The sequence below is a fragment of the Eucalyptus grandis genome, chromosome 2, assembly GCF_016545825.1.
Source record: "Eucalyptus grandis isolate ANBG69807.140 chromosome 2, ASM1654582v1, whole genome shotgun sequence".
NCBI lineage: Eukaryota > Viridiplantae > Streptophyta > Magnoliopsida > Myrtales > Myrtaceae > Eucalyptus > Eucalyptus grandis.
In genome coordinates, this window is record NC_052613.1 from 3,412,179 (window position 1) to 3,430,633 (window position 18,455).

The window sequence follows — 18,455 nt, forward strand, 5'->3', positions numbered from 1 at the left end:
GGATAAAGTATTCAGTGGTCAGAATGCACCACTTCAAATGCTGACGTGGCGTGCATTTTTGTCGAGGTCCAATCACAAAATGCCACATGTCAATGACGTGGACATTAGAAAGTAAAAAATTATCGCTTTCTTTTTTTCTCTCTCTTCTCCCTTCGCCGCCCACAATCAGCTCCTCCATCCGCAGTCACCCAGCAGAGTCGCCAAAGCCACATCTGGGCCGACCATCCATGGCCGAGGCACCACCACTGTCATCGCGGCAGCACGCATTCGTCACCCGTCCATGGCCGAGCTGGCAACCCCGAGAACTTATAGAATCAAGAATACAGAAGATGAAGATGAAGAATGACAGTAGATGATCTGTGAAGAAGTTTTCGATTCTATATTTCCATTCAATTGAACAAAAGAAGATGTTCTCCATAATCGTCAACCGATTACAATACCTCTCTGTATATATGCGGAAAACAGAGGACTAACAACTAGAAAAACAAACTAACTAACTTTCGCTAACAAACTTTACTGCCTAAGCAAAACAGAACAGCAATCTTGAGACTTTGGTAATCCGCAGCAATCTTGAGACTCAGCAATCTTGAGACTTTGGTAATCCGTGTCTTTGACATCTCGTATGATCTCCACCGTTGATGAAACTCATTATCCATGAGTTATCAATTTCTTCAACTCTTTTTGCTTCTTGACGCCTTTCCGGTGATCCACATCTATAATTGTCGAGGACTTCACCTCCCGTGATTGACTTCTCAATATTGCAGACTTGGCTTCTGATCTTGATTCTCTAACATTCCCCCTCAAATTGGGAAGAGTAAAAGATTCGATTCCCAATTTGGTTCGGAGAGTAAGATGAGATAAGCGGGATAGAGACTTGGTAAATATATCAGCTAATTGTAGATGAGTAGAAATATACTGAATACGAATAGATCCAGAAGAGACTTTCTCACGGACAAAGTGAAAGTCAACTTCAATGTGCTTGGTTCGAGCATGTAATATTGGATTGGCGGTGAGAGAAATTGCTGATTTGTTGTCACAATATATAGTAGTAGGTGGCTGAAGAGAAATCCCTATATCTCGTAGCACAAATGTGATCCAGTGAGTTCAGCCGTGGTCGAAGCAAGTGCACGATACTCGCTCGAGTTGAAGATCTAGAAACAGTGAGGTTGCTTCTTGGCCGACCAGATAGTAGATTGGATCCAAGAAACGTGCAAAAACCTGTTGTGGAACGTCGTGTTGTTGGACAACCAGCCCAATCCGCATCGAGAAACCATAGAGATGTACCGAACTTTGAGAATGGAGATAGATTCCAAGATGTATAGTACCTTTGACATATCTAAGTACTCTTTTTAATCGATGGAAATCTCCAACGGTAGGCTGTTGCATCTTTTGACAGAGAAGATTAGTAGCAAATGCCAGATCTCGGTCGAGTAATGGTTAAGTATTGAAGAGCACCAACCAAGCTTCGTATTCCATAGGATCGTAAGTAGATTTGCAAGTGTCGGCCATGGAGATTGATCGAAGAGGCAGAGGTGTTGAGACCGGTTTACTGATCGGCCATATAAGCTCGTTTCAACAAGTCAATAGCATATTTAGTTTGACACGAAAAGAGAGTCTCGTGAAGTTCGTTTGGCCTCAATACCCAAAAAATAGTGAAGATACCCAAGATCTTTCATATGAAATCAAGACTAAGTTTCGAATAAGATCGGTTAAGAGATGTGGTGAACTCCCGGTCAAGATGATATCATCAACATATAGGAGCAAGAGAACCGTATGTGAATTTGTATGTAGAACAAATAACGATGGATCGGCTGTGCTGCAGAAGAAACCATTTTCGATTAAAAACTTGCTGAATTTATCAAACCAAGCTCTTGGTGCTTGTCGAAGACCATATAGAGACTTGTGGAGTAAACAGACATGGTTTGGCTGATGAGGACTGATAAAGCCAGGTGGCTGTTCCATGTACACTGTCTCGTTCAAATCTCCATGAAGAAAAGCATTCTTAACATCAAGCTGGTGTATTGGCCAGTGTCTTATCATAGCAAGAGATAACACTATTCGAATTGTTGTGTGTTTCACAACCGGACTGAAAGTCTCGGTGAAGTCTAGTCCTTCTTCTTGGTGAAAGCCTTTGGCGACTAGACGAGCTTTGAGTCTGTCCAAGACTGCCATTTGGTGTGAGTTTGGTCTTATAGACCCATCTCGCAGCCTATTACATGCATCTCGGTTAGTTCTAGGAATCAATGTCCATGTTTGATTTTCAGCAAGTGCATCCATCTCTTCTTTCATAGCCCTATACAAAGCTTGATTAGCTAAAGCTGACTTGATAGACTTTGGTTCCATAGGAACTGGATAATCAGCTAAATAAGCATACTTTGGATTTGGTTTTGAATTCCAGACTTTAGTCGAGTTTGCATATGATGAGTATTACTTGTACCTTGAGAGGATGAGAATGGAATTGGAGTTGGAGTGCCTTTCATTAGAACTTCCTTCAGCTCGTAGATCATTGTGTGAGGATAAGGAACTGGTAGTATTTTGTTCTTGAGAAATAGAACAATGTTGAGGCACAAAAGCATCTATAAATTGTCCTTGTCATTGTCTCATCTTGCATATTCCTTGAGGAAATGATCGAGATTGCTGTCGTGACAAGGATGATAGGTACAGCAATCATGGAAATCGGGATGGATCGGTGTGTGGGCCGGCGATGAGTGGATCTAGTAGCTGGTGACTCGGTGCTTGATGACTCAAGGAAATGTAGGCCTTCACTCCATAGTTTGTATAAGTTTGTATAATGTCCATATTCATTGATCAGCTTCTTTGTAAAAGGATAGGAATACTCATCAAAGACAACGTGCCTACTGATGTATACACGATTATTAGTTGGGACCAAACATCGATACCCTTTGTGCTGAGTGCTATAACCCAAGAAGATACAGGGAAGAGATCGAGGATCAAGTTTATGACTTGCATATGGTCTTAAGCAAGGATAGCATGCACAGCCAAATACTCTTAAATGATCATACCTTGGTGTCTATGATGAAGTTTGCTATAGGGTGTGTTCATCGCAACTTTGGTGTGGGAAGAATGTTGATGATGTAATTAGCCGTCACAAATGCATCCACCCAAAATCTCGGTGGAACTTTTGAGTGATAGAGCATAGCTAATCCAAGTTCAACGATGTGTCGATGCTTTCTTTTCGAGACTCCATTACGTTGGAGTGTGAGGACATGATATGAACTTGTCTTATTCCATGATGACTCAGAAATTTTTGAAATCTAAAGCTTACGAACTCTCCACCTCCATCACTCGAAGATTTTAATCTCGATGATTATACTGTCGTTCAACTAGCTTCTGAAATTGAACAAATATATCATAAAACTCAGATTTCAACTTCATGGGATATAGCCAAGCAGATATCGAGAAAAATTGTCAACAAAAATCACATAATATCTAAACTTTTGAAAGGAACAGATGGTGATGGTCCCCATATGTCACAATGAATTCTTTCTAATGGGGAACTTGATACGAGAATCCGAAAAGGAAATGATAGAGCTGAACTTTTGGCTATTTGACAGCTGCTGCAAACAACTTGAGATGAAGAAGCAAATTGTATAAGCTTCTGTTTTTGTAGATGCTTAACTACTTGAGCATTTGTATGAGCCAAACGCTGATGCCATATGTCTTCACTGACTGTCTTTTGTCGTTTGAGTAAAGAAGGCTTCTGTGGTTTGTGGATTAGCTTGATAAAGACCCCTAATTTTCCTTCCGAGCTTCACAGTTGTGTTGGTATTGTTGTCCTTTACATAAACACCAGTTTTGTCAAAAATAAAAGAACAAGGGAAGTCATCTGTGAGTTTAGATACTGAAAGGAGGTTCTTCTTTATCTCTGGGACAATTAGAACATCGTTAAGAGGTAATGTATTGTTCTTTGTTTTGAGCCAGGTGTTGCCAATGTGAGTTACAGGTAAACATGATCCATTGCCTATCATAACAAAAGATCATGTCCTTGATATTTAGAAAAAGTATGGAGCATACCAGATCAGCACTAATGTGAGCCTGTAGCTCAGAGTCGGGATACCACTCACCGCCCGTTGAGTCTTCAATATGCATTTTGTCAAGGCTGCTGGAATATCTTCTCGTTTGATAAGAATTGTCAAACCGATACCCGGCCGAAGAGCATCATGTCCAGACTTTTTACATATTTGACACTCTAGTCGAATGCTACTTGTTTCTTTTTCATTCTGCAAATTTTTACTTGAGTTTGCGAAGGATAAGTCTTGACATTTTGGTACCTCGTGAGTAAGTAGTATAGGGCCTAAACCCTTGGTTTGTTGTAGGGATAACATTTCTCTGTCTAGGGTGTTGATTTCCTTGCCCCGGGACTGAAGATATCGTTCTGTAATTCCGATATCTCTCAAAACCACGACCCCTATTGTTACCGGGCCGCCACGACCATAGCTTCGACCACCTCTCGTATCCTCCTCTTTCGAGATATAAATCCGAAGCTTGAGAAAAGTAGTTTTCATTTGTGGCATCTTTAGACTGAACCCGAAACTGTCTTTGTCCAAAATACGCCAAATTCGGATTGAACCGACTCTAGAAAAGTTTTTGAGTCTCAATTCAAACCTTTCTAATTGAGCAATAACCTCATCATACTCTGGCTGAGGCTTTAAACAATATATGGTTGTCCGAAAGTTCTCATACTCTGGACCTAAACCTTCCAATACACCAAACATCTTGGTTATATCATCCACAGGTTTGCCTATTGCATTCAACTGATCACATATGGATTTATATTCCCTGAGATAATCAGCAAGGGTTTGTTCATGCTTATGACATGTTTGCAGTTTCCCCCTTAATTCAAACTCTCTAGCAATTGATTTCGTGGTAAACCTTTTCAGAAGAGTTTGCCATACTTCACCGATGTTTCTAATCCAATGATTAGGCTCAAAATATTTTCGCAATGCTCAGAGATCCATGATGAAATCAACTGATCTGTTCTAATCCAAGTATACTCGTGGATTAATAAGATCGGTTTCACAACCTTCATCCTCTGTTTGCAGCATTCGAGAGGGTGAAGGAATATCTCCATTAACAAAACCAAATAAATCTTGGCTTTTCAAAACCTTTGGATCCGAGCTTGCCACAATAAGAAGTTGTCCTCAGCAAGTTTGATTGTGACGAAGTTTGTGATATTCACATGTATCGGAAAAGGATATTTTGGAGTTCTAATCGCCATTAATATGATTCTTTGAAGAAGATGATAACAAGTAGTGCTTATGAGCTCTAAACCCGTATGTGTTTACCTTGAACCAGAGGGCTTCGGTGTTCGTCTACTTCTTCGGCTTGATTCACGATCCGGTTACTTGATAGATTCTATTTCGACGCAGGTTGATCTTCCAGCTCGATACCATGAGAACTTATAGAATCAAGAATACAGAAGATGAAGATGAAGAATGACATTGTAGATGATGATCGTGAAGAAGTTTTCGATTCTATATTTCCATTCAATTGAACAAAAGAAGATGTTCTCCATAATCGTCAACCGATTACAATACCTCTCGTATATATGCGGAAAACAGAGGACTAACAACTAGAAAAACAAACTAACTAACTTTCGCTAACAAACTTTACAGCTAAGCAAAACAGAACAGCAATCTTGAGACTTTGGTAATCCGCAGCAATCTTGAGACTCAGCAATCTTGAGACTTTGGTAATCCGTGTCTTTGACATCTGTATGATCTCCACCGTTGATGAAACTCATTATCCATGAGTTATCAATTTCTTCAACTCTTTTTGCTTCTTGACTGCCTTCCGGTGATCCACATCTATAATTGTCGAGGACTTCACCTCCCGTGATTGACTTCTCAATATTGCAGACTTGGCTTCGATCTTGATTCTCTAACAAACCCCACTTCGTCGTCACCCGTGGCCACCCCTTCTTGAATGAACAAACCCCACCACAAGTTGCAGCTCCTCCATTTGGTTCCCCAGGCGATCAAGCAAAAGGTAGAGACTTTCAGGTCAATCTCACTTTGGAGACTATCTATGGCGTGGCCATTCAAGCATATAGCACTGGAGTGAAGGTCCATCACATAAAAAAAAAGTCAAGATTTTTAAAGGCCATCAGATATGTCTCTGTAATTCTCGGCGCTTATGAAAACATGAAAATCCAAAGGTCCATGGCGGTCAGAGGAAACCTGGAAATCTGAGGTCATCGCCACCGCCAAAGGAGACAAAAAAAAAAAAAGAAGAGAATAAGATTTTAAAATTTGGGAAAATCTCAAATAAGGGCCTGAAGTATGTTCATTTTTTTAAAAAAGAACCCAAAGTGGACACCGTATCAAATAAGGACCCAAAGTGGACAATGTATCAAATAATGACCTAAAGTGGTTAATTTTGTCTCAAATAAGAACCCAAACTTTCAATCTTATTTATAGCTTGGGGTAGTTTTGTCCAAAAACATTTTGTCTTTAATTTTTTTTTCTTTCTTCATCTTCCTCACACCTCCTCCTTCGGTCTACATTGCCTCCTTCTTCAACACCATAATCAGGCCCCTACTAGCAACCTTGTGAGCTCATGTCATCACGTAGTTGGTCCTCATGGCAAGAAGTTGGATTGGAGTTATTTGCTATTGGCCACCTTCTCGGATGCAAAAATCCTCAGTTCCTCAAGATGCATCAAATCTCTTCTAGCTTGTGCTCAGCCTAAAGCTCGGATTGACCTCCATTTGACGACGGCGATATTGGATTTTCTATCAGGGGCAATGGTTGATGAGGTCGAGAGCTCAATAGGACTTGTTAATGGCGGCAATGAGGCAACGAAGTACAATAATTTCTACAGTTAATGATGTCAGATACGACTAATGATCAATCTCAAATTGGGGTATCGATTGAGGAGAAGAGCTGTGTCGATGAGAATGGCAAGAGTGTGAATGGATGACTAGGGATTATTGAAAGGAGCTATTGGCATTGTAAAGGGGAAGGGAGATCTTTGAAAGATTGAATTTACGCAAGAGAGGTAAACCCAAATTTGAAATTGATGAGGCATACTCTTGCCGAGGTTGAAATAGTCGCCAGTTGCAACAAAATTGTTCTTTGGTATGAAATTGTAACACTAAATAGAGGCATAAGTTAGTCAAACAAGACGATCTAGTGATGCTTGGATATTGCTACTATGTTGTTGGCAAATAGGACTGAAAATAGCACAAAAAATTGTAGTTGTTGGGTTAGCGGAAGGCCTGAAATAAGTGGAGTTTGATACACTCTCGAGACGAGAGAAATACATCACCAAAGGGATTAGTTGCATAGCTTGGGAGTTGGACAAGAAGTTGAGTCTTAGCAAAAACAGATTCATATTATGACTTTGAGATCAGAATTTGCGATGAATATTGGAATAAAAAGAACTCATTTTTGAAGGCTCATTTCGGCTTTGTAGAATTGTCTACCAACTATTTTGAGGAGCGAAATTTAAAATTTTCAACGAGTTAAACTACATTGTAATGGCTCGTGTTAAAGAAAACCCAATCTTAGTCATACAACGAAATGACACAGAGCAATGGAGGGGCTGATAATGGAGGTGATGTAGAGAGTGAGAAAGATGAAGAAAGAAAAAAGAAGAAAGGGAGAGACAAAAAAATAAACAACAATGTTCTTGAACAAAAGTAGCCCTGGTTGTGAATAAAATTAAAAGTTCAAGTCCTTAATTGAGAGTAAGTTAGCCACTCTAGGTCCTTATTTGAGACGGTGTCCACTTTAGGTCTTTTTTTTAGAAAATGACTTCACTTCATGTGTTTATTTGAGATTTTCCTTTAAAATTTTATGTCCACGTCATTGATAGTTGGCGTTCTGGTCACCCGAAGAGAGAAGAAGAGAAGCGACGGTTGCCGACGGCGCCGCCAAAGGAGACAAAAAAGGATTCGAAGGTAAAACGTTACGCAATACGTGTGCAAATGGCTGAAGCGGCGGGCCGCGTCCGTCGGTCTTTCTTCTATAAAATCCTTCCCCTGCAACTCCAATCTCCCTCCCCACCCCCCTTCTTCCCTCTTCGTCTTCTCCAAGCAAAAACCGTGCTCGCAGCAGACCCATCTCGATCTCTGTTTCTCTGCGCCCCACGTTCGTGTCCATCCTCTGACTTTCTGCATCTGAAGAAGTCGTGCACGAGTCCTCCTTCATCCTCTCCCTCGGTCGGCGTGTTCCTTGAATCCCACGTGAATACAGTTCCCCGTGAGACTCTGTAACCTTCCAGAGATGCATCCCTTCGTTGCCAAGGATTAGACTGTCGACTCTCTCATTTTCGGGTTCGGTCGCCCTCTGTTTTGCGGCTGTCTCACTTCAAGAACTGAAAGCCTTTGATCTTCACTGCTTTTTCTTTCTTCAATCCGTACCATTTTAGCGTCTGTTTTCGTTTTTAGCAGTCAGTCGTGAAATTTTTCTGAATCGTTTCGTTATTCCAAAAATGGTGGACTACGCACATCGATCACCGACTGTACAACACGCCGCCGCTCCTGATGCGAACGCACCCGAATTCAACCATCCGGCAAACGATGTCAACCGTCCTGATCCCCACAATCCGACGGATGATCAGGATGGGGATTCGTCCGTCTCCGATTGCGAGAGCATTGTCTCCGCCGACCATTCGGGCACTAGTGCCGCTCCTCCGTTGCCATTTACTGGCGCCGGGTTGATGGAACTTGAGGAGGGAGACAAGGCCCACCGCTTTATCAAGGAGAGGTTCGTCTCGCGGCTAGGCGCGCTCAGGGCACAAGTTACCGTGGCGGCAATCCACCGGAGTTGCTCCTCCAGTGTCGCGGCGAGATCGCGGGCCCAAGCGTTTCAAGTTTACTCAGAGGCGGTGCAGAAGAAAGGCGGCGGCGACACCGCCAACGTGAGGTACGCATGGTACCCGGCCTCGAAGGAAGAGGTTGCCAAGATCTTCTCGTATGGCTTCGGCTACAGCGGGAAGCCTGAGAACAGTGGCTTGTATGGCCGTGGAGTTTATTTTGCTCCTGATAATCATCCTCTCCAAAGGTACCGGAATCCCTTCCAATTGCGTAAATAATCGAGAGATATTGTTTGGAAAGTGGTAATCACGAAGACGCATTAGTTTAGGGCATTATTATTATTCTCTCTTAAGCTATGATTGATTATCTATAGCTGAACAAAGGAGTCGTGTTAGCACATCGTACATGTGTTGATAATGGCAACGTTAAATCCACCCATGGTAATTGCATAAATAATCAGGAGCTACTATCGGGAAAGTGACACAAATGGGAAGATAGGTTGATTTTGCGTGTTATTGTGCTTCCTTTTAAGCTACGATCGGTTGAGTTCGGTAGAATGAATAGGTTTCGCAAGCATGCTGTTTCTTGACTCATGTTAATATATTGTGCTTGTGATGATAGTAGCCTTAAATTGTTTTTTTGTAATGCTTTGGCAGCGTTGAGTCCGCCCCCGTAGATGAAGATGGCCTAAGGCATCTTTTGCTTTGCCAAGTCATATTGGGGAAATCAGAGCTTATCGGTTTTGGCTCGGAACAATCTCATCCTAGTTCAGAACAATATGATTCAGGCGTGGATGACTTATCATCTCCTAAGAGATATATTATCTGGAACACCCACATAAACACTCATGTGTTGCCAGAATATGTTGTCAGCTTTAGAGCCCCTTGTTGCTCAAGAGGTAATCAAAATTATCTTTCTTGTTCCACATTTTGTATTGATCCATGTTTGTGTGTTTGACCTTGCTTGCTGTATCAATTAGTCTGATGATCTACGAAAATCTATATGCAATAGGATTATTGAGAACTCCGGGGAAGTCACGGAAACCAACTTCTCCTTGGATGCCATTTCGGGTTTTGATTTCAGAACTCTCGAAAATCTTACCTCCATCCGACATCAATTCGATGTCCAAGTATTACAAGGATCACAAAGTAAGGGCCCCATCGACATTATCATCGCTTAGTTGTTTGTTGTCTTTCAAGCTTTGTTTTCTGCTTACCTTAACATTGAAATTATCTCAACGCATGATCATCATTCTCCAGGAAGGGAAGATTCCAAGGCATGAACTAGTGCGAAAGGTCAGGCAAATAGCAGGGGATGGGTTGCTCACCAGAATCATCAAAAGTTCTAGAACCAAGGTGCAGACTTTGATCCCTTTGAATAATAGTAATCCGAAATCACGTTCATCCCCCGATGATCGTTTCCATTGCATCGAGTTGATTGTATAAACCGACACCCCTGTGTTTCAAGGGGGAATGCGTCGCGGGGATCCAGACGAGGTTACCCTGGAAAACCCTGTAAAGGGTTTCCCTTGTGGCCGGACCCCTCATGGGGATTCTATTTTTATCAAGGAGGAACCTCTCCCTCTGTCCTGTCTTTTCAGGATGTCAAAACCTTTTAAGATCTTGCTTAGGACCGAAGTGATTTCATTATTCTCTAGTTGCTTCAAATGTAGACATTTCCGTTTGGTGTTAGATTATTCCCTTTCTTTCATTCGCTCTGGTATTACATATCATCGTTTTTGCCTGCAATTTCTTCTTTTATCCACTAATTTTTTGCAAGTTTCTTTTTTATCAAGTACATCTGTATAGCATAGGCTACATACTACATAAAGCCACAACAGCAAATGAGAATAATTTATTTCATTCTACAGCAATTTGGGGCGTGAAGTAGCTGAAAATGGGATTAGGGATGGACTTGAATAAAGACCAGGATGTGAGGCGCGTAAAGGAGACCGGTGTTTGTTTTGGCGAGTTCGCTACAGCACACGTTGGCGCGAGCATATGGCAAACAAGATGTGGAGGAGGCCTTTCTAATTCGAACACTGACACAGCCACCAATGCTTAGATAGCAAAAAAACTTTTGTGGAATTTGTATGATATGTTTGATCTTTCGGGATTTTTTTCGCCTTGGATTATAGTCATAGACCGTAATCTTTCTTAGTCCCTATTTCGTGTACCGTTTGTTTTTAATAGAGACTCAATATTTTTCTTTGTTGCACATGTCGTGGGAATATCGTATGCTCTACGCGATTATTTAGGAATAGTGCATGTCATGTCAAAAGCAGGCCAGATCCCGAAACTTGTGCGGCAAGCCTTGTGGAAATGAATGAATAGCTTTTTAGCTAGGAGCTTCTGGGGAAAGCTTTGGTCTCCAGCCAGCTTTCTTTCATCAAATTACGCCTCTATGCATACGTGGTCCATGATCTTGTCCATTTTCCTTTATGGGCAAGTAGCTTAGTCATAGGGGTAGATGATGAGTTATCAATTGGCAGTTGACAAGTACCGAAATGACGGCTGGTTTCGATAAAGACCGTCTCCTCTTCTTTTTGTGCGCGTGGAAAGGTGTGGGCCGAGCTTTGCCCTTTAAGATGGAGAACCGCAGGTAGAAGTTTTCTTCCTTGGAAAGGAACCGAAAGGTCTTTTGTCTTTTAGCGGAATCTTATTCCTTTTTCGCTTTTTTTATCATCTTTATTTTATTAAACGAGAGGACGGATTCCTGTTCTGAATGGATTGAATTGGAAACAAGGGAAGGGTCAGGAAGAGTACGGAAGAAGCCCAAGCCCAGTCGCGCCGTTCTTCTGGATCGAGTGGAAAAGGATTTTTGTATTGGACTTGGACTTGGCTACGTTTTCTTCCTGAACATGTCTTTCTATCCCGCCTTGGTGCTCAAGCATAAACGATGTGATTGACATTAGCAGAGGTCAAAGGTTTGAAACTGATCCACCTGCCTCTGTATCTTCCTTGCTCGCTAATTTATTTCCCAGAATAGTAAGTCCGGACAGTGAAAGGCGATCTTAACACGACAACGTTGTCGTGTTCGGTTTGCACTGTTTTTTTTTGCTCGTGTGGGGCTCGCTTTTTATCGACCAATGGCTTGCTTTCTTACGGTTAGGGTAGAGACTTTTTCCCGAGTCGAAAATGGCAATTTGCAGTCATTGTAGCGTGTAAAGCAGATTAGTAATTATCATAGCCTTGCTTTCGGTTCAAATGGTCCAGGGGAACTTATGAATTTGTTGTAGGAGGCTCTAGTAGGGTTTAGGAGGCTTTAAATTTAATATTTAAAGAGAATGGTCCTCGACACGGCGACGACCAACCCACGAAGCTTAGGTTAGGTTTTAGGTTGGCGAATAATGATACCCGGAATGCCTTTTAGGCTTGTGAGTAATCCGGCAATCGGGAAACGGGTGGAAAGTGCAGTGCCGTTTGTTAATGCGTGGCTGGCTCTCAGCCCATTGGACTGGATTGCTTTCAAATCACCGCTCTCTTGGGCTTCCCTTGAAGTCGAACATGAAATCTTGGGGCTAATAAAGACAGAGACAGAGACAGGGAGAGACAGGCTTTTACTATAATTTAGCCATACAGCAGACGCTGCTCATTAAACAATGGAATCTGCTCTCTTTATTGACCTTGTTGCCTCAAATTGTGATTTGGGTTAGGTGCTGACCTTCGTTCTGATCCTACTTTTCGCATCCTTGACTTTTCATTCTTACCCCAATCCTCTTTCTTTCTTCTTCTTCCATTTCGGCTCTCGGGCTTCGAAGCTCTACGCGGTGGCAGCGAGAAAAAAAGATGGAAAACAAAGGCCTTCTCCCGGAATTTGACGAATGAAGAACAAAATTGAAATCTGACAGTCCTTTCAATTGGCATGTCTGACTTTGTTCGCCCCGGTTTCTTATTATAGATTTGCGCTAGGGAGGATAGAAAATTCATAGAAACGGATCAATTTGGCCATTTGGAAAGCATTCTCTTGACCTGATAAAGTCACTCAGAATTTATATGAATCATTGATAGACCATCCATATGTATATAATAGTCTTATCATCAATACTCTTAAAAAGCTTAAAGGAATTTTCTTCCCAACATCCTCCCTTTAGTCCAGTCCTCTTGGAAAGTACAAAAGAATTTTCTCCCCATCATCTTCCTTTAATTCCAATGGTCACATAATTTCCACAATATCTTTCCTATCATCAAGAGTCGCCCCAATTTCTTATTATAGATTTGTGCAAGGGAGAATAAAAATTCATAGGAATGGACAAATTTGGCCCTTTGGAAAGCATTCTCTAAACCTAATGAAGCTATTTAGATTTTATATGAATCATTGATGGATCATTCATATGTATATAACAATGTCATTATCAGTATTATTAAAAGGCTCAAAGAAATTTCATTCTTAACATCCTCCCTTTAGTCCAGTCCTCTTGGAAAATACATAAGAATTTTATCCCTAGCATATTCCTTTAAGTCAAGTCCTCTTGGAAAAGCTCAAAAAGTTCTTTTGGAAACTCAAAGATGGATCTCGGAAAGCTTAAAGAGATTCTCTCCATAATGTCCTTACTTTAATCCAATTCTCTTGAAAAGCTCAAAAGTCTCCTCCCCAACATCCTCCATATAATCCAGTGCTGTTGAAAAGCTCAAAAAAAATTTCCTATCAACATCCACCATTAATTTAATTCTCGTGGAAAACTTAAAGAAATTGGATGTAGCTGCTCCCCGATCTTGATTAACCCAATAGAAAACTTAAGTACAACAATTCAAACCTAAATTCACTCGATGTGTTCATTTCTACTTCCTAACACGATAGAGCCAAATCAATGTGGACCATGAGCTTCTCTAGCTAGTTAAAGTGCAATTATATGATCAACATTAGCCCAAAAAAGACAATGGTTTATAGATTTGTTTGTATATTGTGATTTGGGTTAGTTGCTGACCTTAGTTCTCTTCCTAATTTTCGCATCCTCAGCTTTTCTTTCTTACTTTGACCCACCTCCTCCTCCTTCTTCTTCCTTTTCGGCTCTAGGGTTTTTCAAAAACTACCCAACGACGGCAAGAATCCCCCCCTCCCCCGGCCGGCGCAAAAAAAAAAGCAAGGCCTTCTCCCAGAACTTGACCATTGAAGAGCAAAATTGGAAATTTCATAGCCCTGTGTTTATTTAGATTAAGAGGATAAGGAGGACAGGCTGTCTCTTCCATAACCCTTCGGTTCTTGCCATATTCTAAACGAAAAAAATGGTTAGTGGGACAGGATTGCAATCGCTCTTTTTGCTTTACCCAGAAAAGTCTAATCCCTCTCCGCCCTTTTCCTGCCCCGGAGAATGAAGACAAAACCGAAGCCAGCTGCGGCGTTTTCCTGTTTTTTTTTTCTTTTTCCTCTTCTTTGACCTTTTCTAGAAACTAAATAATGATTGGAATCGGTGAGAAAAATAGCAATTTCCAGCAGAAAATGAAAGGAAAAAAGGAGGACGAATGTGGTGATGACTAATTAGGAAGCACCATTCATGGCACAACTTATGAGGATTCAATTTGGCGGCCGTTTTATTTATTTATATTTTATGTTTGTTTATTGACGAAACCGAACCAATGAGACCGCCCATCCCATCGTTTTCTTCTAACGTAACCTTCCCCTGACTAATTCAATCAAATTTAATCATTAATCCCAAATACCAAAATAAAAAAATGACAAAAAAGGTTGTGTTGATAAGATGTTGTAATCCTAAATCCACAAATACGGTTCTTGGTTAGGTAACATCGGGACGGATCTATGGGGACGGATCTATGGGCTCACCTTCTCACGTTGACTTTGAATCTCAAATTCCTATTTCCCGACATAAGTTAGGAGCTTCAATTGCTTCAAAATTCGAACATCGCCCCTCACGAGGGATATATATAATTCAAAATATACGTAACATCATGCAATGATCATATGTTTCCATTCACAGTCTTGTGCATGCATCTGTATTCATTTATAACGATTCAATCATTTTCAGCCAGATCATTTCATTGTACATAGAGCGAGTCATCCGGATCAAAAGGACCTAGGGTGGTATCACGAATCCTAGGCCTGCACTAGGGTATATTTCATCTTCGAATGACAAGAGTTACCTTGCTGTTCAAAATGCTTTTACGTGGTAGAAAATATTTTTAATTCCTATTTTTTTTTTCCAAACACCTCCTTTTTTTTTTTTTTTTTTGGTTGCCAAAATTTGGTGTGAGGAAGCATACTCTTAGCCAGAAATGAGCTTAAGTGTACACCACTAGCAAAGTTGTGGAGGGAATTTCAAGCACTTTTGCAGCCTTGGGATTCATGCATCTCTCAATATCAGTGGTCGGTGGGTATTTATAATATTGGTGTGAGAGGATCATGATGATAATAATAATTGCAATGATAATAATATAACAATTAATAAAATTATTATATTATTATTATTATAGCTAGAGCATTCTTTTTTATTCATTATAAAGGCAGTCCCAATCACCTCCTTCCTTGATGGGCCAAGAGACCTCCCACGCGGCACCCCTCGAGTTCTTCCTGGCCCAGTTCCTTCCACGCTTCGCTTGCTCCTTCTTGTGAAATGATGAAAATAATAAAGGTAAACTATAATAAACAAATATAAATAATTTTCCTGTTCACTATTCGAAAAAAATTAAATGGCTACTCTACGTGTAGCGTTACAATCATATTGCTACCAAGACTTTTTAAAATGAAGTGACGATGGTTGGCGTTTACATTCACGCTTTCCTGAATTATGCATGTGTATATTACTATAATTAACTTTTGAAATTCATGAGTGTAATTTAATTTTCAAATTCCCTTTTTTATTCATCTAAGGATGGGATTACTGGTAAAAGAAAAGATTGACTTTCATAATCCGACGTGGACATGTATTGAGCTGTAGGATCAAGCCAATCGGCTCTCGTTTGGCAACCACAGTCAATGAAATTCTCTCTCTCCCTCTCTCCTGCCCGTTTTATCGAAGAGCAAATCCGAGTGTGCCCCTCGTTGAGCCACCACCATTCCATCAACCATCATCTAACTTTGAAAAAAAAAAATTTGAATTAAATTATTTATAAATAAAAAATTTAGTTTTTTGGGGTAGTTGAAAAGGAAGTGAGAACATGGTTTTTCTTATTTTTCATGTGGATGCAACCCTATTCACCTAACTAATCGATTTAAATTTGATTTCTCTATCGCTATCGTTATAATTTATATCTTTCTCTTTCAGTAAATTAAAAAAACTCCTAGAATTGTTCGAGTCATTGATGCTTGGATAGGTACCTCAGCGATGATATTGTAGGGCCAAATTTAATATGAACCATAACGTACTTGTTATTGGCTTAAAATGAAGTTTGATATTTGGTACCTTTTTCACAAAAATGGGTGTCGGCCCAAATAGTGAAAAGTTATTTCACTAAAAAGTCTAAATTTGATTTTTTGTGAGATGGGTTCTTTGGTAATTTCATATAAGAATTCACTCGTCGTAATAACAAAAATAAATAATGAATCTAAAGATGAAAGACCCTGGATGGAAACTGAAAATATATTAACATCAATAAACTAATATGAGCACATTGAAAATACGTGATCTTAATGATAGATAATCGATTCCTAAATAATTACACGCTCTCGTGTGTGTATATATAGCCCTTAATTGTAATCCGTTTTTAGCAATTATTATTATGCTAAGTAACTGCACTCCCAACTTGACAACCCAAAAAAAAAAAAAAAAAAGGATTTTCGAGATTCCGGCCTCTAAATTCACAAGCAAATCTCATCCACAAGCGGGTTACCTTAACCATAATTCAGTATCCTTGTCGTCAATCAATGTCCTTGTTCTCATGTCCTCTCGTGTCCAACGCTTATCCAAACTTTAAATGGCTAGGGGTCTTTACTTATTACATCAACAAACTTCACCGAATATTCTTTCGCTTCTCATTAATGCTAATTTCGAATAACTATCGACGGTCGTTTTCACGGATGTCAATACTTGTACCGCACAGGTGTCAATTGGTTAATAACTTGAAGTGCTCTCGTTGATCCGTCTTCTTCGATCAACTGCATTTAGTTGCTCTTCAATAGCTGTACGGTACGGTCATTGAAAAAATAGTCATATCCATATCGTATCATTTATCAATAGCCATGTTCATGACAAGAAATCAGATTCATTTAACCCACAAAACCCATTCTTTGTTGATTTGAAAGGGTTAGGTTATATGTTTCTTGATGCATAGCAAAACCGTTGAAGGGATAACGTACTACCGAATTAAATGTAACCGAAATTGAGACTATATTTACTTGGCGATTTCACTGTAGAAGAGTGAGAGTGTACTAAAAACTTAACTATTCCCTTTATAAATAAAGAGAAAACACAAATTCAAGCCGACCAAATGAAAATTTTTCAACAGCATCCTTGAAAATGTGTAATTTCTTAATTGAGTTTTTTTTTTTTTTTTTTTTTTTTACCTAGTCGAGGGTGAGATTGATGTGCAAGCAACCTCTTCTCCTTTATACAGTGACGTCTTTGCTTATTCAATTTTGTGTGTCATGTGGGTCACATCTTAACTGAAAATGTGTTATTTCTTAATTGAGTTTTTTTTTTTTTTTTTACCTCATGTGCAAGCCACCTCTTCTCCTTTATACGGTGACATCTTTTGCTTATTCAATTTTTTTTGTGTCATGTGGGTCACATCTTAACTGCAAAAAGGGCCCTTTTGTGATTGAACAAACATTGACACAAATAATCCATGAATTTTAGAATAATATATAATATAATTTTATAAATTTTTTATTTATTTAATGTGGTCCATGAACTTTGTAAAATTTGTTTAATGGGTCCTCAAACTTTTGGTTTAGATATATATTTAATATTATCATTGAACTTAAATTAATGAAATAATAGTAGTGAATATTTTCATATAATTTAGAGAGTAAATCAATATGTGCTAAAAGTTCAAGGGAAATATTACACATCAAGTTAAAAATTAAAAATTATATTAAACAAATTAAAAGTTCATAAACTATATAACACATTTGGCCAAAATTTGTGGGCCGTTTATGTCATTTTCCTTTTATATAAAAAAAATAGTTAGTATTTAAATAATCTTAAATCAATTTTGAACATTATCATATATTTCGGAGACCAAATTAACATATATTAAAAGATTAGAAACGATATTGCACAACGAACTAAATACTGAGAACCACATCGAAAAAAAATTAAAATTCAAAGATCATAATATACATTAGGCTAAAATACATGGATCTTTTATATTAATTTCTCTTTATATAAAAAAGAGTTAGCATTTAAATGTTCTTAAATAATATTGCAAAATACAAACTACCACTAATCTACCATAACCCAGCTGCCCGAAAGCGACCACACTCTCATGCCTCGCCATCCTATCCAAACGAATGGCTTTCTTGCTTTTCTTTCCTCTTCTTTTTGCCCTTTTTCTTTTTTTTTTGGTCTTGAATTTTTCTAATGTCGAGAGGTTAAGAAAAATCAAACACGTGTGAACACCACACCCGTCCATTTGCGATGATATGGACACAAAAAGTTGATCCGTCAGGGATAGGATGTTACGTGTAATTAAAGCAAAGGAAACCTCACCGCTTACTCGAGACGACATGGCACTATTTCGAAAAAACAGAAACGCTAAAAATTAATTTTTCTAGATTA

General features: G+C 39.5%; 1 protein-coding gene across 1 annotated transcript; it reads left to right on the forward strand.

Annotated features, from left to right (window-relative positions):
- Window positions 1–8,406: 8,406 nt before the first annotated feature.
- On the forward strand, window positions 8,407–10,999 carry LOC104418136 (probable inactive poly [ADP-ribose] polymerase SRO5). The gene is made up of 5 exons (XM_010029382.3): window positions 8,407–9,029; window positions 9,439–9,680; window positions 9,794–9,930; window positions 10,042–10,137; window positions 10,653–10,999. Exons 1-5 carry the CDS (start codon window positions 8,458–8,460, stop codon window positions 10,665–10,667), a joined length of 1,062 nt encoding a protein of 353 aa, XP_010027684.2. The 5' UTR covers window positions 8,407–8,457; the 3' UTR covers window positions 10,668–10,999.
- The last annotated feature ends 7,456 nt before the right edge of the window (window positions 11,000–18,455 follow it).